The sequence below is a fragment of the Chiloscyllium punctatum genome, chromosome 4 (assembly GCF_047496795.1).
Source record: "Chiloscyllium punctatum isolate Juve2018m chromosome 4, sChiPun1.3, whole genome shotgun sequence".
Lineage (NCBI taxonomy): Eukaryota > Metazoa > Chordata > Chondrichthyes > Orectolobiformes > Hemiscylliidae > Chiloscyllium > Chiloscyllium punctatum.
Window position 1 is genome coordinate 36,378,524 of NC_092742.1, and position 20,695 is coordinate 36,399,218.

At 38.3% G+C, this 20,695-nt stretch overlaps 1 protein-coding gene across 3 annotated transcripts in view; it reads right to left on the minus strand.

Annotated features, from left to right (window-relative positions):
- pcnx4 (pecanex 4) overlaps positions 1 to 20,695 on the minus strand; it is a 43,555-nt gene that overhangs the window by 2,783 nt on the left and 20,077 nt on the right. For all 3 annotated transcript variants that reach the window (XM_072568387.1, XM_072568389.1, XM_072568388.1), the window contains exons 4-10: positions 17,004 to 17,524; positions 15,190 to 15,290; positions 10,611 to 10,733; positions 8,925 to 9,288; positions 7,727 to 7,830; positions 1,769 to 2,835; positions 1,454 to 1,640 (exon numbers count right to left, since the gene is read on the minus strand). In XM_072568387.1, the coding sequence (XP_072424488.1) occupies positions 1,454 to 1,640; positions 1,769 to 2,835; positions 7,727 to 7,830; positions 8,925 to 9,288; positions 10,611 to 10,733; positions 15,190 to 15,290; positions 17,004 to 17,524 (2,467 nt within the window). The remainder of the gene's footprint in view (positions 1 to 1,453; positions 1,641 to 1,768; positions 2,836 to 7,726; positions 7,831 to 8,924; positions 9,289 to 10,610; positions 10,734 to 15,189; positions 15,291 to 17,003; positions 17,525 to 20,695) is intronic.

Below are 20,695 nucleotides of genomic sequence, written 5' to 3' on the forward strand. Positions count from 1 at the left end.
AAACACTCCAACATATTTTTTAATCAAATGTTTTTGTTACCAGAATTATTGAGTAGTAATATTGCCAATAAATTAGCAAATCATTACAAATAAATACTAAGATTTACTACCATAAGTACTAATGGACCTATATAGCTCAACTTTATATATTTTGTATATTAATTTAACCCTCAAAATAGTCCCAAAACAAATATTTTCATGGATTGCTCAACACAGGTTTGTGGCTTAGTGATAAAGATAAATTAAAATAGTCAAATAATGTTTTAAAATACAAGTCTTGCATTTACAAATCTTCGCATGTTCTAAAATGCATTTTCAAATAGAATTGTGACAAAAGCATGGTAAAGTGCGATTTTCAAAATCCATTTTGCTAATGAGTAAAATTAGTTTAGGAGGATAATCTAGATATATCGATTAAAATGGGAGAAGAGTCATGCTACATGAGTTAGCAGAGCATAGGGCAAAGGTGAGAAAATATTGCAAAAATGCCATTTAAAATGTTGGATTTGATATTGATAGGTTATTGAAATGAGCCAGCCAATGACAACAAATGACAACTTTAAAAGGTTTGAGAAAGGAGCTAGAGTTCTGGTGAAACTGTAGTTTTAAGTCTGCTGGAGGGTTCACTAATTAATAAGGAAACGTTTTAGGGGACAAAATGCACTCTGAAGTGCTAAAGATCTATCATAGTGGGAAAGAGGCATATCCGATTATGTTTCTAAACTGAAAGTGAAATCTTAACAATAAATTTTGAGATTTGAAGTCTGATCAGGATTGAGCTGGAGCTGGGAATCAGTCAGATTGAGCTTCTGAAAGAATCCTAGGCTTCCATGTTCCCTCCAAGCCTGCCATTTCCCATTTCTGTTGAAGTCTCAGAATTTATAGTATAGCAAGTATATGTATGGTGCTAGTCTCCTCAGATCTGCCCTGATCATGTCATGCATTAGTATATCTCTCCGTTCTCAACAAAATGATATAGTATTCCAGGATCAAGTTCGTGGGCAATATAGTCACTTTTGAAGTATAGTTACTGCAATAATACAAGAAGAGATGATGGCATAGGAAATTCCGAAAGCCATCCTCCTGCCTTTGCACCAAATTCCTCGACCCCAGCGCCTGCTCTAAACAACCTCACTGAATGAGATAGCAAAAAAAAAGACTTACCTTCTCACTGTTGGATCGGCCAATCATGTCTCGACTGGCAGACTTTAGGACCCAGAAGCAAGTCAACCTGTAATTGTATGACCTACTCACCCACACTCCCGTCTCAGCTTTTAATGAACTGACTGGTTGACAATCCACTGATTATCCCACTAATGTCAATGGTATGTTAGTTACCACACAACAATCTCAGCCCCACAAAGAAAAAAAACAAAATCTCTCTGTTGCATCTGGGTCAGAGGCAGGAGTGCTGCCTGCTAAGTCACACTGGTATGCAATTAGATGGACTTACCAGACTGGGGTCATAACCCAAGGAGAAGAGGTAAGGTTTTTCCTGCAGTATAGCCTGTTGCCACTCAGACTGAGACATCATACCAATGAACCAGTCTCTCTCATATTCTTCCAAATAATTTACCAACTCAACAAAGTCTTCAACTGGACCGAGGCTGGCTTTGTCAAACATCAATTTGAAAGCATACCTATGTAAAGAAATGACTCACTATGACCAGATTCTGCATCTAGTAATTCAACCATGTAGCTACATGCATTAAATTGCAGTTTTATCAATTGACAACAGATTTACAACTATAACAATTTTTTTAATTACCTGAATGCCTTCAGTGCAAGTGTAAACAGTTCTGGTTTTTGAGTCAGCCAATCTAAACCAAAAGACCAAGGTATGTCACCAGAATACACTTTGAAGACTTGATTAGGGCTTGGGATTGTTGAGTCTGTTCCTAACATTATGCCATAACAAGACATCACCACCTGGGCATACATCTCTCTCAAAGTCTTATCTCCTTTCACCTCAAAGGTAATAGAAGATTTTTCATCAGATTGGACAACATCCATGAGAGTAAGAACAAATGAATACCACTCATCTGGGAAGGATTTCAACAATTTTTGAAGCAGTAGAGAAGGGAAAGGTCCTGATCTCCAATTTTCTGGCACTTTAAGCTTACTTGAGTAAGGACAACTGAAAACAACCAGTGGGGCTATTTCATGGTTTCCACTTTCCATGAATCTCTTTCCGCCCTTGTCAATAGCAGGAAGTCCATATGGAGGTGTTTTTTTCGGTAATTCTTCTTCATTTATATCAGGAGATAAGCTTTGTGATTCAAGGCTCCCTGGAATGGATGTTACTATAGGTTTTGTAGAGATTTGTTGGACATCTATCATGTTTTTAACTAAACTTATTCTAGTCTTTCTTCCAATGGATTCCAGTTCAAATATATCACCATCTGACCATTCATTAAATGTTTCTGAATTTATGCTAAATGAATCTTTGGGACTTATAGAAGATTCTGTTTGTACTGAAGTAACTATACACTCATCTGACCAGGTTCTATTTTGTTGTAATGGCTGGTTGTCTTGAATATTTTGTGAAGATTTTGACTTATTAGTATAACGTAGAAGCACCCAAATGAAAACTTTAGCAAAATCTTCCTTTAACTGTTTTAAATTTTCATGAGTGTCAATGATTCCTGTTAAAACATTCCGTGCATCAGAGTAAACTTCTACTGGTAATACATCACACGGAGTCAAGATGTTGCCAAAATGCTGATTTATCAGGCAAGTTTCTGCTTGGTCCTCTTGTTCAAAGGCCATCTCAAACACCTCATCAACTCGGCGAGCTTCAGCAGTGTGGCATGATGTTTCTTGTAGCTCTAATCCCTGGCAAAACAGTAATTTCATAACAAATTTTGTTTTAAAAGTCTATTGAAATATAAACATTCAATAAGATAATGTAAGTACTACACAATCATGAAATCAGATTCCAGTGCACTATTATAAGTCAAAAATTAATTAATTTGCCTCTTACCCCAATTCACAGCATTCTTGGTTGACCAAATAGGATGCAAATTACAACCATACTTCTACCAATGCCATTCAGTTATGTAGTTGAGAGAAATAAAATACTAGATCAAGCTGACTATCCTTCAATTTTTTTTCTTTCCTGTGGGGAAGCCTGCGACTAATAGTGCAAGTTTCAACAAACCCATTGACTAACTCCAATTTTGTGGATTTCAGGGGTTCAAATGGGTAGGATGTCTGGTGGCAAAAGTAAACCACTTGATCACTTTTAAGAGTCCAAGTAAAACTCATATCGACTGAAAAGCTGAAATTTCACTCCAAGCAAAAAAATCAATCCAGCATCTTAAAACAAAATTGACACAAACATCAAAAGTAAAGAAATTATAACTGGTCAACAAACACCAATGGCTTGTAGACTGTAGGCATTTGCTGTCCTACCTTCTGAGTAGTAAAATGAAGAAACCAAATCCATATGAAGATCAAATATACAAATTCACTTTCTGCAGGTCAATTTAAATTAATCACAACTATAAATGTAAACTTTCACAAACAGCAATTAAAAATGGCCTATTAAACAAGGGGACAGATTAAACTGATATATCTATTTTTTACAAGTAAAAGAATGGTCCTTGTTGATTTATTACTATGTGGTATTGATGACTTATGGTCTATTCTTCTACTTACACTAGCTGATCCTTTAAACTGTTGTAATAAATATTTGGTAAACATGTAACAAATGCTTACAATTAAGTCAGAAAAATTGCTGCTGCGGTCACATTAATTTCTCCACTACTATTTCTTATCAATTATTTTTTCTTTAAAGTTTCCCATTTTCACTAGATCATTGGTTTCCCATTATTTTTACAATATGCTGTATGCCTTCTCCCAAGACAGTTTTAACTCATTTGTTGAGAAAGGGAAAAACAGGCTGATATTGAAACATACTTCTTTATATGGATGGTTTCCCTGTGCAGTATGCACTGTGTCAGAATAATACACTAACAAATTGCTCCTAGTTTGCCACTGTTGCTCCAACCCTTGATTAGCATGTAGTCCCGAAAATGATGCAGAGAGAAAAAAATTATTTTCCACAAAAATAAAGGTCCATTTCCTCTTCTGTTCATGAACTCGGCATTTGTGAAAAATAGAAGGTTGAAATCCATAGCCAGTTCTTCAGCACACGTGAAGATGCAAGGTTGCTCATATTGGAAGTGGTATCATCATATTTGAAACACCTAGCAGGTGAATCAAGTAGTTATGGATGACATTTTATAATTAAATGAAACAGGGGAAAATATACATTTTAATTTGATAATACAATAGGTGAATTATTATATGACCAGACAATACAGATCACAAATATTAAGGGTAGGGTAGAGATTTTATATACAGTTCATATTTTAGGAATAGATATCCAAAGATCATTCCTGAAAACCTGAACCTCTAATTTACTAAGTTATACTTTCAATCAAACGTTAACCTGATCGGACTTTATCTTGCAATACTGTTCTAAAGTAGTGAGTGCTATACTATTTGGACAGGAAAATACATTTTCACTTAAGTTTGACATTAGCACAATGGTTGTTATTGTGTTTCACAAACTGGATTTCTTATGGGTCACCTGAGGTGCTTGATCTTGGTGCATGAACAAATAGGAGGTAACAATCTAGAGAATCATTTTTAGGATATTTCAAAACTCTGCTTTCTCTACAGTCCAAACAACAAATAGGATTTGATAGTAAAATTGTGTAGGATGCAAAACTTAATTCAAAAAGTGCAAATTATTATTGGTGTTTGTGTGTGTACGCTCAGATTATTTGTGCTCATCAAGACAAACAACTGTGATTCAGCCCCAATTTTAGCATCTTGTCAGATTTTTAATTTGAAATTGCCCAAACACATTTTGCAGTAGACTCTTGCACTGCAGAGAGATCTTGAACCCTTTAGCTGAATTTGAATCAACATCCTACAGATAATAATGTAATTGTTTTGTCTCACCAACCGATGATAAAGGTTTATAATATATCAGACGTGAGTGGGGAAGCATGGACTGGGAGAGATTGTTCCATGGAAAGGGCACTATAGACATGTGGAGACTGTTTAAGGAACAGTTATTGCGTTCCTCTGAGGCAGTCAAGAAGGGGTAAGATAAAGGAAACTTGGATGACGAGAGCAGAGGAGCTTCTTGTCAAAAGAAAGAAGGCAGCTTATGTAAGGTGGAGAAAGGAAGGGTCTTGCTCAGATCTACAGGATTACAGGCAGACGAGGAAGGAGTTCAAAAATGGTCTGAGATGAGCCAGGAGGGGACATGAAAAAGGCTTGGCAGGAAGGATTACGGAGAATCCATAAGGCATTTTACACATATGTGAGGAATAACAGAATGATCAAAGAGAGAGTAGGGCCGATCAGGGATAGCATAGGGAACTTGTGTATAGAGTCTGAGGAGGTAGGGGAAGCCCTAAATGAGTTTTTTGCTTCTGTCTTTACTTAAGAAAAGGACCTTGTAGTGAATGAAACCATTGAGGAGCAGGTAAGCATGCTGGAATGGATAGAGATTGAGGAAGCTGATGTGCTGAAAATTTTGACAAACATCAAGATTGACAAGTCGCCAGGGCCAGACCAGATTTGTCCTCAGCTGCTTTGAGAAGCGAGAAATGTGATTGCTTCACCGCTTGCAAAGATCTTTGCATCCTCGCTCTCCACCAGAATCATACCTGGGGACTGGAGGGAGGCAAATGTAATTCCACTCTTCAAGAAAGAAAATAGGGAATTCTCCGGCAATTACAGACCAGTCAGTCTCACGCCTGTCGTCTGCAAGGTGCTAGAAAGGATTCTGAGGGATAGGATTTATGACCATCTGGAAGAGCATGGCTTGATTAAATGCAGTCAGCATGGCTTTGTGAGGGCAGGTCATGCCTCACAAATCTTATTGAGTTCTTTGAGGATGTTACTAGACAAGTTGATGAGGGTCGAGCGGTGGATGTGGTGTATATGGACTTCAGCAAGGCATTTGATAAGGTTCCCCATGGTAGGCTCGTTCGGAAGGTCAGGAAGAATGGGATACAGGGAAATTTAGCTGTCTGGATATAGAATTGGCTGGTCGACAGAAGACAGCGAGTGGTAGTGGAAGGAAAGTATTCTGCCTGGAAGTCAGTGGTGAGTGATGTTCCACAGGGCTCTGTTCTTGGGCCTCTACTCTTTGTAATTTTTATTAATGACTTGGATGAGGAGATTGAAGGATGGGTTAGCAAGTTTGCAGACGACACAAAGGTTGGAGGTGTCGTTGACAGTATAAAGGACTGTTGTAGGCTGCAGTGTGACATTGACAGGATGCAGAGATGGGCTGAGAGGTGGCAGATGGAGTTCAATCTGGATAAATGCAAAGTGATGCATTTTAGAAGGTCAAACTTGAAAATTGAGTACAGGATTAAAGACAGGATTCTTGGCAGTGTGGAGGAACAGCGGGATCTTGATGTGCAGGTATATAGATGCTTTAAAATTGCCACCCAATTGGACAGGGTTGTTAAGAAAGCATATGGTGTTTTGGCTTTCATTAACAGGGGGTATTTAAGAGCAGTGAGGTCTTGTTGCAGCTCTATAAAACTTTGAATACTGTGTCCAGTTCTGGTCGCCCTATTATAGGAAAGATGTGGATGCTTTGGAGAGGATTCAGAGGAGGTTTACCAGGATGCTGCCTGGAATGGAGGGCTTATCTTACGAAGAGAGGTTGACTGAGCTCGGACTTTTTTCATTGGAAAAAAGAAGAGAGGGGACCTAACTGAGGTGCACAAGATAATGAGAGGTATAGATAGAGTTGATAGCCATAGACTTTTTCCCAGGGCAGAAATTGTTAACACAAGGGGTCATAGTTTTAAGCTGTTTGGCAGAAAGTATAGAGAGGATGTCAGAGGCGGGTTCTTTACGCAGAGAGTTGTGGGAGCATGGAATGCGTTGCCAGCAGCAGTTGTGGAAGTGAGGTCATTGGGGATATTTAAGAGACTGCTGGACATGCATATGGTCACAGAAATTTGAGGGTTCGTACATTGGGTTTACCTTACATAAGGATCAATGGTCAGCACAACATCATGGGCTGAAGGGCCTGTTCTGTGCTGTACTGTTCTATGTTCTATAATTTGGATTTTAAAATAGAAGTAAAACAATTTGTGGTATTCATGCTGTGAAGGCAATCTTTGGAAACAGGTCAAAACTTTATTTGGAATAGTGACCTAGATCATTTCCAAGAAAGTACGTGACATAAGTACTTAACAAGATGCCTGTTAACTGATTAAGTGTTTATAATGCTGCGTTTTAAGACACATAGAAAAATAATGGTCAGGTGTCTTGAGTAATGAGTTCAGTTCAGAACAATTTCATAACAATGGAAGGACAGGTTACTTGGAGTAGTCTTCAAACTGAGAATTTGCGCAGAAGTTTTCAATCTCAGAACCAAAAGAAAGTTTTGGCCATCTGAATTAGAAAATTGATTAAGAAAGAGAGTTAAAATAAGATTGGTACTTTACTAGATGTAAACGACTGTAAAGGATATTGGTGTGAAATTGCTTTTTTCTGTTTTTGTTTTGTGTTCCTTTATTAAAGATCATTGACATCCTTGTGTGAAAATGTTCAATAACAAACCACCATGATAACTAAACTGTTTCACTCTGGGATCTGAAACAGTCGACTATTAGTGTCAGCTGGGATCATAATAAAGCCATTAATGCTTTTTAGTCAGGAGGTGAAATCTTCTTACCTTAATGCTAATACAGCAGTATCCAAAACCACGTTCCAAAACCAAGACCCATATCAATCTGTCCTGGAAGCGGCATAGGAAATGAGAGCCAGGTGAAGGATTCCCTTGAAATAAAGTGTCTTGTAATTAGTACACAGAATACACTGGAATTTTAAAACAAAATGCAAATACAATTTATATATACTGTTGACAAATTTCGCTGTACACTATTTTTATAAAAGGCAAAGAATCAATTTTGTATATTATATCCATAATACACACATTTTGTACATGCATGTTTACTGTAAAAATTTAAAGCCAGGATTAGCCCATGAAGAGCTGAAAAATGTGTTGCTGGAAAAGCACAGCAGGTCAGGCAGCATCCAAGGAGCAGGAGAATCGACATTTCAGGCATAAGCCCTTCTTCAGGCTTATGCCCGAAACGTCGATTCTCCTGCTCCTTGGATGCTGCCTGACCTGCTGTGCTTTTCCAGCAAAACATTTTTCAGCTCTGATCTCCAGCATCTGCAGTCCTCACTTTCTCCTTAGCCCATGAAGCACCAATACATCTGGCTTCTGCCACTAAATATTTCCTACTTTAACAGGAGAAAAATAATTTAGAATTCACATTAAAAATATTTAATTTGGAACTGATGACAAATAAACTGAGTTTGCGGACATAAAGAACTCCCACTCAGTAACAATGATTTCTTTGCATCTTTAAGCCTCGAAAATGGGTCACAATCATTTATAAATAAAAATAAAAAATGGAACAAAAAAATAGATCTAATAAGTAACATCCCCTAATGTTAGGGCAATGAATTTATGGAAAAACTCATGCAAAAGTTCATACAAATAAACGAACCCTCCCCATACAATTGTTTCAGTTTTAAAGTTTCCCTTCCAACTGAAGTGAAGAGAATTAAACTTCTCTGATGCAATTACAATATTGAATGTTTCATCTGTAACAGTGACAGCACGTTACAGTATATCAGTCTGATTGAAGTATTCATGTTTATAACCAAGGTATATGATAAACTTAATCTTTAATCTTGTTTGCATGGACTTGTGACCATTTCAAATTACTAGTGTGAAACAAAAGTAGATCAAAACTAACTTGGGCTCAAAAAAATAGATCAAAAACTAACCTGAGCTTAGGAGTATTAAGTCATCAGATCATCAAGAACAACATTCAAACATAAAATAATTCTTCACCTACCCAAACTGCCAGCAGAAAATGCTTTAGAAAATGCATTAGCCAGGTTGTGCATCATATGCTGATAATATACTGAATCAGGACAGACGCATGCAGCAGCACCCACAGATCCAGGCCAGCTCTTACTTGGTCTTGGAAATCCCACAAGAAACACTGGAAGTGTAAACAGGGGAAGTAAAGGCGCTGAAAGTGCTGAAGCAAGACCTATGACTGTCAGTACAACAGGGAACAGAATAACATTTAATGTAATTATAACGCTAGAAGACTTCCGGCGTTGCTTCTTTTCTGTCCAGGATGAGACAAGTACAGTCAAAGCAAATTTGAGCTTGGATGTTGCTTGAAAGAAACGATCTCTTATAATACCAACCTACAAAACAAGATTCAAAATATTAATTGTAGGACTTCTCAATTTTCAAATACAGTGACCAAAAGAATTAATTTTTCTCATTTAAATTCATTATGTTTGTGCAATGTATATTTTCTAAACCCACTTGTATTTATTTGAAATCATTAACGTAGAAAATTCTAACACACTTTGTAACAACTTAAATTAGGCAAAAACTGTAAAGGAGAACTGAATCAAGACAGTTATGATTGTTGAACAACTGAAAGGAGAATAGTATTAAAAATATTTCTCTGCCCAGCAGATATGTAGTCAAAGTAAACTTCAGTAACTACCTGCAGTTTGGTTCTAACTTCTGAACACACTTAATATTAAGAAATCAGCATAAAAAGTATTAAAACTAGTGGCCCACAAATTAAAACATCTACTGCATAAATAGCTAGGTTAAATACTTATCAGTATAAACAAAAATATCAAAATTTCTGCAAACAAAATAAATCAGAGATTCAGAAAGCATCAAGGCTCATATAGCCATTGCAGAGAAATCAGGAAATCCATGTTTTTCTCCAACACAGAGGGGCTGTGTGCATTGATTTCCAGTGAAACAAAACAACCCAGGGCATTATTTTTTCAATTTAAATATTACATACAACCTTTAGTGTCACTGGCTGAATGTAGATTGGGGCAGAACATGCAACTTTTCTGGTCCACAGTGTTCAGCATCTCAGTAACTCTCTAATTCTGTGGTAAAACAATTAACTTCATTTTCTAAAAGAAACGGCCTATAACTGAGATAGTATCTTGAAATACAAGCCCAATTAAAAGCCTGATACAGTCTTTTGGAAACTGATTTAAGTGACAATCAATTGGCTGTATAACAAAAAGTCCTGGAATAAATTCTCTTCCTCATATCTGCAACAATACAAAAAGTAGAAAGAATAAAATATTTGCACCAAAATTGGGAAAACAAAGCAAGATAATAACCCAATATATTGTACAAGAATCATCATTTCAGAAAAGGAAGATTCCTTTCAAAAATATATTTGTTTTGGTAATAAATATTCAGAGATGGACAGACAGAACCAGAACCTAACTTATAGTGAATAATTAAATATTATTAGCATTATTTTCAGCTTCTGTATTTTATTGTAGATGTAAGATGATATTTTAAAAACATTTTCATATTTGCACTGAACATTTCTTTGCTCTATGGAGGTCCAGTAATTTTTTTAAACGGTCTGAATTATGGCTTGTGGTGATCCCACTGAATTTAGGGTAAAACTAAAATATATGCTCAGAAGCAAGTAACTAAACAGGAAAATATACAAAATAAAAATTGCAGTTACCATCAGAAGTTGGATTCCTGTGCCTATACTGTTCCACCACACCAAACTTGAATGCACTGTGGCAAGTCGTACAATTGCTATCACAACCACTTCCAATAGTGCATTTTCTGTATTCTGCCAAACCTGTTAAAGCAACCAAATACTGTTTTACAAAAGGAATTAAAAATAAAGACATGTTGTATTATACAAACATCAATGATGGTTTATCATTAAATGGAGTTTTGATTTAGAAGTCAGCAGTGAATGAATTACGCTTACAGCTGCTCCCAAACCTTTCATGGGCTGTTGGGTAGCAACATGTAGTAACAGAGAGTCTGACACAATATAATGTCCTCTACAGATGATCTACGATCGCTGAATAGGGCAAGCAATAGCGCATCTCTTCCATCAAGCGTACTGAAGGACTATTTACTGAGCTACAGAATATGAACCACGAAGTGTAATGAAGAATGTTTAATTCATTGTATAAAAAGTACCGAAAATAAAAGTCAGAAAGAAAAAGTGAGAGAGAGAGAGAGAAAGAAGCATGAAAGAGTTAAATAAAATTGTTGCACAGTTATAAGATATTTAAAGTCTGAAGAAAGACACAGCAATTGTAGAAGGAAATTTCAGTGCCACACAATTTGACCTGTCACAGTTATAAATTTTCTTACAGAATTGTTGAAGAGAGTGTTAAAGTTTTACATCTTGCCCTCATTAAGAAAGTATCACAAGAAATAAGCAGGAGGTGCTGATTGGTTGGCAAGTGGACTCCGATAGAGATGTTGCCATGGAGAATGTAGCAAGGAACAGTTTATGGCCAAAACTATGTTTAAATTGTCAATGTCTTGACCAATCAGAGCTGACACGTCTAGTTCAAATTTAAAGAAAAGCTTCACAATTACCTGTTCCCTGGTGCATTCTCCATGGCAACACCACTACCAGATGTCAATGTGCCAACCAACCAAGCAATTGTTCCGTGCAATATAAATTGTTGTTCCCTTTGAGATTTGGAATAATGAGAGTAAGACTAAAGCTTCAACAGGAGTCTTTTCTTCCAAGTCCTGTACTGCCAAGTTACAATTTACTTTCATTTAAATTCGGTCTATTGAGCCCACACCACCGCTCCAAAGAATATCATATCCAGACCACCACCCCCCACCTCACCATAACCCTACATTTCTCACAGTTAACCTAACCTGCACATCTTTGGACTGTAGGGGGAAATCTGAGCACCTGGAGGAAATCCATGCAGACACCATGAGAATGTGCACACTCCACACAGTCACCAGAGGCTCAAATTGAACCTGGGTCCCTGGTGCTGTGAGGCAGCATTGCTAACCACTCAGCAACCATGTTGCCCTAGTAAATTAAAGAATTCCCACTATTTGCACATTTACTAGGTATGCCATCAAATTCTTGTTTTATGTTTGAAAGTAGTGTCTCTTAGCAAGATAAGCAACAATCAAGGAGGAGCAGTGCAAACTGGAGAGCAACTTCATGATTTTTACACTTAGGATTTTGCAGTCTCCATAAATTTTCTGATTTAACCCTTAATAATGTTAACTGCTGAAAACCTCAGCTTTGACCTGAATCTTTAAATCTTGATAGTGGTGGATACTAAGATGGTCTCCACTATTAAGAGCTGCAATGGTACCTGAACATCTGATGATCGCATTTATACTCAAGTGGAGAAGTGGCAATGCATCTTAATGGGATCTGGAGGAAGTTAGGCAGAGTCGTCAACCATGAGCAGTCATTTGGGAACTTGGGCTAAATTCCCAGCAGTTAAAAGTCTTTGCAAAGCTACTTTTTTGCCTTGGACTGCACCCCATTTGCTCACATCCCTATAAATTAACAGGATTATTAAACAACAAGCCCAACTCTGTTCCCCTCCCACACTCAGGGCTCCTCAGTCACAAAGATATTCAGAAACAGCATTGGGGAGGGGCTTAACAACTCTCCTCAAAATGCTGTTTCTGATATCGTGTCAGAAAAGCTGGTTTGCAGTCAAGCCAGGTAGATCCCTGAGGGTGCACACATTGGGTGTGGTGTTTGTGTGGACAGGAGCCAAGGCTGTGGGACTATAATTAAAGCAGGCACAGCCACATTGTCAGGTTACAAATTACAGTGAATGAGCTGAATAGACCTCCAGGACCTTGTGCTTACGACATAAAAAGAGACATTGCTTTGCCACTAAGGCACCACATCAACAGGCCTCCCTATTAACTTTGACATTGCAGACATACTGCAGCAGAAAGAACAAGTTTCTGCTGGAGCCTACAACCAAGATTGGGTTGTCTTCATAAAGTCAGCAGCAAAGACTGACTGCAAGATCATGTTCATTAATCCTACTGCATAGTCTGGGCCCTTAGTACATGTTACTCAGAGCCACATAGCTCTTCTTGTGGTCTTCAGGTTAAAGACACCACATAGATCAATACTAATCTAGAACACAAAACAGTACAGCACAGTACAGGGCCTTGATTTTGTGCTGATCTTTTATTCCTACTCTAAAAGCAGACAAACCTACATACCCTTCATGTATTATCATCCATATGCCTATCCAAGAGTCGCTTAAATGTCCCTAATGTATCTGTCTCTAGCACCACTGCTGACTGTGCATTCGACGCACCCACCACTCTCTGAGTAAAGAACCTATCTCTGACATCTCCCCTAAACCTTCCTCCAATCACCTTAAAACTATCAGAGAAAATGCTGGAAAATCTCAGCAGGTCTGTCAGCATCTGTAAGGAGAGAAAAGAGCTGATGTTTCGAGTCTAACTGACCTTTTGTCAAAGCAGATTTTTTACACCTTAAAACTATGCCCTCTTGTGATAGACATTTCCACCATGGGAAAAAGTCTCTGGCTATCCACTCTATTTATGCCCCTCATCATCTTGTACATCTCTATCAAGTCACCTCTCATCCTTCTTTGCTCCAATGAGTAAAGTCCTAGCTCCCTAAACCTTCCCTCATAAGACATGCCCTCCAGTCCAGGCAGCATCCTGGTAAATCTCCTCTGTACCCTGTCTAAAGCTTCCACATCTTTCCTGTAATGATGTGACCAGAACTCAACACAATATTCCAAGTGTAGTCTAACCATGACTCTATAGAGCTGCAGCATAACCTCATGGCTCTTAAACCCAATCCCCCTGCTACTGAAAGCCAACACACCATACACCTTCTTGACAACCCTATCAACTCGGATGGCAACTTTGAGGGATCTATGGACATGGACCCAAAGATCCCTCTGTTCCACCACACTGCCAAGAATCCTGCCTTTGAGCCTGTAATGCGCATTCAAATTCGACCTTTCAAAGTGAATCACTTCACATTTTTCCAGGTTGAACTCCATCTGCCACTAATAAGTCCAGTTCTGCATCATGTCAATGGTCTGTTGCAACTTACAACAGCCCCTCCACACAATCCACAACTCTACCAACCTTTGTGTCATTGGCAAACTTACTAATCTACCCTTCCACTTCCTCATCCATGTTATTTATAAAAATCACAAAGAGCAGAGGTCACAGAACCGATCCCTGCGAAACACCGTGAGTCACCAAGCTCCAGGCTGATAACTTTCCATCTACCATCACTCTCTATCTTCTATTGGCTAGCCAATTTTTTATCCAGTCATCCAGATTTCCCTGGATCCCATGCCTCCTTACATTCTGAATGAGCCTACCATGAGGATCCTTATCAAACACCTCGCTAAAATCCATGTACGACTGAGGCAAGGAAGGGATGGTAGGTTGAAAGAAACTTGGGTGACAAGGGATGTAGAACATCTAGTCAAGAGGAAGGAGTAAGCTTACTTAAGACTGAGGAAGCAAGCATCAGACAGGGTTTTAGAAAGTTACAAGCTAGCCAATCTAGAAGACCCCAAGTGTGTTATCTGTGCCGAGTTACCAATTTTAACCAGAAAAACAGATCAAATGCTATAAGCAGCCACAAAATTCTTGGGAATAGTGCTATCAAAGGAACCTGTTGGACATTATTGGATTCAGCTATCACACCCTTCACAGAAACAACTGACAGTCATTTACACCTTTCCTCAAACAATCTTGGCAAAGACCTGGGAATCTGCCAACACCCTTGTAAACATGCCTCAGCAAGAGCCCCAGTATTTGCAGCAGAAAGAAAAAAAATTGGCAAATCCATTTTAAAGGCACCAAGAATAAAATGAATTTGCAGAGTGACTCAGCTTTAAAGTGCAATTTCCTCTTTGTGACTGAAACCAGTTTACTGCCTATGCTGGACAGTAAAACCAAAATGCACATTTTAAAAAATTCCCCTTGATGTTTGTTGCTAAAATATGGATAGTTCTCTAAAGGCTGTCGGACTGAATGGAAATTTTCAGTCACTTTTAACGTTCAATAGAGGATCTTTTCTGCAGTTTAGAATATAACCTGCCTACGGAACTAATGTTTAGTCAATGTGGCTTTTAGTTTGTGTGTTACAGTAAAAGACTTGAAACTTGAAATCTTGCATAAATTGTTTAAATTGATCACCAGGAATTCAATATTTTTTAAAGAAGTTATTAGACTCTTTCGAAACAAAGAGTTAAAAAAATTGCATTTATGTATGACAAACTTACTATTCGGTATGCCCGTGTGAATCCAATGCAAAGAGATGCCGTATGGAGATCCTGCAGTGAAGTGTCAACAGAAAGAAAGGCTACCATGGCAAATGGAGAGACTAGAACAAATAGACTGTTATTAGAACAGTTCACTCACATTTCACGTATACAGACTAATTCACTATTAAGCTTCTAGCATTTCAAAAGGATAACATTGATCAAGTAAAGACTCTTGTTAACTCTGATCCTGACAAATTATCTACACACATTACAGTACATTTATATAGCAAATAACTGTCAACAGCCAGAACTTGAAAATAGGAAACGAAATCCATCTACCAAAAATGTTTCCAACAGATTCTCAATGCTATGTAAATGAGATCAAGTCAATTCATTAATACAGTTAGAGAATCATACAGCACAGAAGCAGGCCCTTCAGCCCAACTTGTCCATGGTGACTAGGTTTCTTTAACTGAACTGATCTCATTTCCTTTCATTTGGCCCATATTCCTCTAAACCTTTCCTATCCACGTACCTGCCCAAAAGTCTTTTAAATGTTGTAACTGTACCACCTTGACCACGTCTTCTGGCACCTCGACCCTCATCAAATCCTTTTCAAATCCTTCTCCTCTCACCTTAAATCTATGCACCTATAGTTTTGGAGTCCTAGGGAAAAAGACCTTGGCGATTCATCTTATCTATGCCTTTTATGATTTTATAAATCTCTATAAGATCATCCCACAGCTTCCAATGTTCCAATGAAAATGTCCCAGTCTATCCAGCTTCTTCTTATAACTCAAACCTTCCAGTCTCGATAACATCCTTGTAAATTCTTTTTTGTCCCTTCCAGTTTAATTTTCAACTTCTTTTCTCAATGCTCTGACCGATGAAGGCAAGTATGCCAAATACCTCCTTCATCATCCTGTCTATCTACGATGCCACTTCCAAGGAACTATGTATCTGCACCCCTAGGTAGCTCTGTTCAACAATACTCCCCAGGGCCCTAGCACTAATTGTGTAAGTCCTGCCCTGGTTAGTCTTACCAAAATGCAAAATCTCACACTTATCTGCATTAAACTCCGTCTGCTATTCCTCAGTTCACTGGCCCAGTTGATCAAGATCCCATTGTACTCTTAAATAACCTTCTTCACTGTCCACTATACCACCAATGTTGGTGTTATCTGCAAACTTACTAACCATGTATCCTATATTCTTATCCAAATTATTAATATAAATGACAAACAACAATGGACCCAGTACCAATCTACTGGTCACACGCCTCCTACCTGAACAACAACTCTCTACCACTACCCTCTGTCTCCTACCATGAAACAATTTTGAGTATCCAATTGGCAGCTCTCCATGGAATTTCACATGATCTAACCTTACTAATGGAGTCTACTATGTGTCATCCTTTTGAAGGCCTTGGTAATGTCCATTCAGACAATGTCTACAGCTCAACCTTCATCTACTTTTTTGGTCACCTCTTCAAAAACCAAACTCTAACAGCATTGAGTTTTGAATAAGGAATATTTGAAGAAAATCCTATGTCACCATTCTGAAGCACTGTGCTAAATTACAAAGTGTAGTATCACTGTATCTATTGGGGTCTTGAGCATTAGTTTTACTCTGTAATATTCTGTAATATTACTCTAATATTCATTTCACCCTCAGATGGAAAAATTGTGATGGCTCTCAATACAAATATGTAATTGTGTACTAAATTAATTACTATTTGCAGACAAAAATCGATTAAGCAAAAGAGAAAAATTAAAAATACAATGTATAAATAAGTTAGACAATTTAATCTATTACCATTTCAGATAACTTACTGAGATTAAGGAGAATCCTTTGAATAAAGCCAAACTTCATCAATATTGCTCGTTTCTGCTCAAAAAGTCTCACAGTTCTTAAAACTTTAGGGAATAAAGGATTTCGAAAGAATCCAAAGAGGATATATGCACCTTGAATTTCTTGGAAAATCTTCCATATTACCAAAGTCACTATCAGGATATAGCTTATTACAGTCTGAGGACTTATTTTAAATGTAGCTGATCTTCTTACAAAGAAATGTAATAAGCCAGCTTCAACAAGTGTCACTATTAGAAGACTAATATAGATCAAGGCTTCCTTCCAGCCAAGATGCCAGCCAATTCGTTTACCAAAGTATTTAGGATATTCCAATGAGGCATGAGTTGTCCTGCAGCAGAATCTGAATAAAGTATCAGCTTGGCTGAGATCAAGGCTCAGTATAAATCCCATTCCTGTTGTGAACAGCACAACACCAAGTGTGCTGGGAATAAAGAATGTTGCAATCACCACTCCAACAGACACAATAAACATAGCCAACAGCCTGCAGGAATAAAAAATGTAGATGTAAACCCAAACATGTGAGGTCAACACTAAAAATTTTTTCCAATTTTCTACTATGCATGTAATGATGTAGCCACAAATTCTGTAACTGTACAACCTGCATATAAGCAGTGGCGATTAGGCAAAGACAATATTACCATACACCAGCTGAATTTCTGTCATGTTATGAACAAAGTAAAAATTTGATTGAACCAGGAATCAGACTAGTTTGGATCTGTTAATGTGGAACAAGGCAGTTTTAATAAATCATGTCAGAGTAAAATTTATAAGAGTAGATGATGGCAGAGTGGTTCTATTGCTAGACTATTAATTCAGAAGCCCAGGTAATGTTCTGGGGACCTGTGTTTGAATCCTGCCATACCAGATGTTGGAAATTGAATTCAATAATAATCTGGAAATAAGAGTCTAATGATGACTATGAAACCACTGTTGATTGTCAGGAAAAATCCATTTAATTTACTAATATCCTTCAGGGAAGGAAACTGCCATCCTTACCTGGTCAGGCCTACATGTAACCTCTGACCCCACAGCCATGTGTTGGCATGCTTGCTTTCATTGATCAGAACATTTGTGTAAAGGAGTTGGCATATCATGTTGTGGCTGTACAGGACATCAGTGAGGCCACTTTTAGAATACGGTGTATAATTCTAGTCACCATATTGAGTCATAGAGAGACACAGCACTGAAGCAGACCCTTCGGTCCAACTCCTGCATGCCGACCAGATATCCTAAATAAATCTCGTCCCATTTGCCAGCATTTGGCCCATGTCCAACTAAACCTTTCCTATTCATATACCCATCTAGATGCCTATTAAATGTTGTAATTATGCCAGTCTCTACCACTTCTTCTGGCAGCTCAGTCCATATATGCACCACCATCTGCATGTCCTTTTTAAATCCTTCCCATCTCACTCTAAACCTATGCCCTCTAGTTTTGGACTTCCCCAGCCCAGGGAAAAGACCTGGTCTATTTACCTTGAATATGCCCCTTATGATTTTATAAACTCCTATATAAGGTCACCCCTCAGCCTCCAACACTCCAGGGAAAATAGCTCCAGTCTATTCAGCCTCTCCCTATACCTCAAATCCTCCAGCCCCAGCAATGTCCTTGTAAATCTTTTCTGAACCCTTTCAAGTTTCACAACATCCTTCCTATAGCAGGAAAACCAGAACTGCAAGCAATATTCCAATTGTGGCCTGATCAATGTCCTGTGCAGCTGCAACATGATCTCCCAACTCCTTTACTCAATGCACTGACCAATAAAGGCAAACATACAAACACCTTCTTCACTATCCAATCTACCCACGACTCCACTTTCAAGGTAATATGAACCTGCACTCCAAGGTCTATTTGTTCAGCAAAACTCCCCAGGACCTTACTATTAAGTGCATCAGTCCTGCCCTGATTTGCCTTTCCAAAATGCAACACCTCACATTTATCTAAATTAAATTCCATCTGCTACTCCTCAGCCCTTTGGTCCATCTGATCAAGATCCTGTTGTACTCGGAGGTAATCTTCTTTACTGTCCACTACACCTCTGGGGATTTTGGTGTCATCTGCAAACTTACTAAACATACCTCTTATGTTCACTTCTAAATCATTTGTATAAATGATGAAAAACAGTGGACCCAGCACACATCCTTGTGGCACACCACTGGTTTCAACAGGCCTTCAGTCTGAAAAGCAACCCTTCACTAGCACCCTCTGTCTTCTACCTTCAAGCCAATTCTATACCTAAATAGCTAGTTCTCCCTCCATTCCATGTGATCTAAGTTCATTAACATTTCTACCAGGAGGAACCTTGCCGAACATCTTACTGAAGTCCTTATAGATCACGTGCACCGCTCTGCCCTCATTGTTACTTCTCCAAAAAACTTAATCGAATTTGAGAGACATAATTTCCCACACACAAAGCCATGTTGACTCTCCCTAATTTTTCCTTGCCTTTCCAAGATTCTCTCCAACAACTTACCACCACTGATATCAGGCTCACTATTCTATAGTTCTCTGGCTTTTCCTTAACACTTTTCTGATAGACTGGCACCACGTTAGGCAACCTCCAGTCTTCCAGCACCTCACCTGTGGCTATCAATGCTACAAATATCTCAACAAGGTGTCCAGCAATCACTTAGAATGTTGCTGAACTTGAAAGGGCGCAGTAAAGATTTACAGGGATGTTGCCAAGACTGGACAGCTTGAGGTGTAGGGACAGGCTGAATAGGCTGGGGCTTTATTTCGTTCCGAGCTTTGGAGGCTGAGGGGTGACCTTATAAAGGTTTATGAAATCATGAGGGGCATGGATAGGGTAAATAGTTAAGGGGTGGGGTTAGTTCTGAGGAAGGGTCACCAGACCAGAAACATTAACTTTGATTTCTCTTCACAGATGCTGCTGCCCCTGCTGAGGTTTTCCAGCAGCTTTTTATTTCCTCTGTTCTGCAGCTTTCTTCAGTTTTTCTCCACTTAAATAACATTTAGCTCCACTGTTCTTTTTTGCCAAAGTACTGAGGTACTGTGTGCAGTTTTCATCTCCTTATTTGAGGGAGGAATGCTTTGGCTGTGGAGGTATTGCAACAAAGGTTTCCCAGATTGGTTTGTAGGATGGCATTACTGATATTATGATCAGTTAAGACTATATTTACTGGAGTTTAGAAGAATGAAGATGAAGTCTCATAAAAACCTATAAAATTCTAACAGGACTTAACAGTGTAAATGCAGAGTTCAGAACCAGGGGTCACAGTCAAAGGTTTAGAGGGTAGGCCATTTAGGACTGACATGAAGAGAAATTTCTTTAGAGAGTGGTGAGCCTCTCTGCCACAGAATTCAGTGAAGAGCAAAAATTAAATGTTTTCAAAAAAACGTGAGGTATAGTTCTTAGGCTAAAGGTAATAAGGGAGATGGGGAGAAAGTCAGAAAATAAGTTGGCTGATCAGCCATGATCTTACTAAAGGGTGGAACAGGTTCAAAGGGCTGAATGGCCCACCCTTCCATCTAGTTTCTATGTTTCTATTCAGTCTAGTCTGAAAAACATTTTTTGTTACTTCATGAAAAGTAATGGAACTCAGTCTCCATAAGGCTATTAGGTGAGTTGAAATTGAAGACCAAATCATGTAGATTTTTATTAAGTAAGGTATAATGGGAAAAGCCAGATAA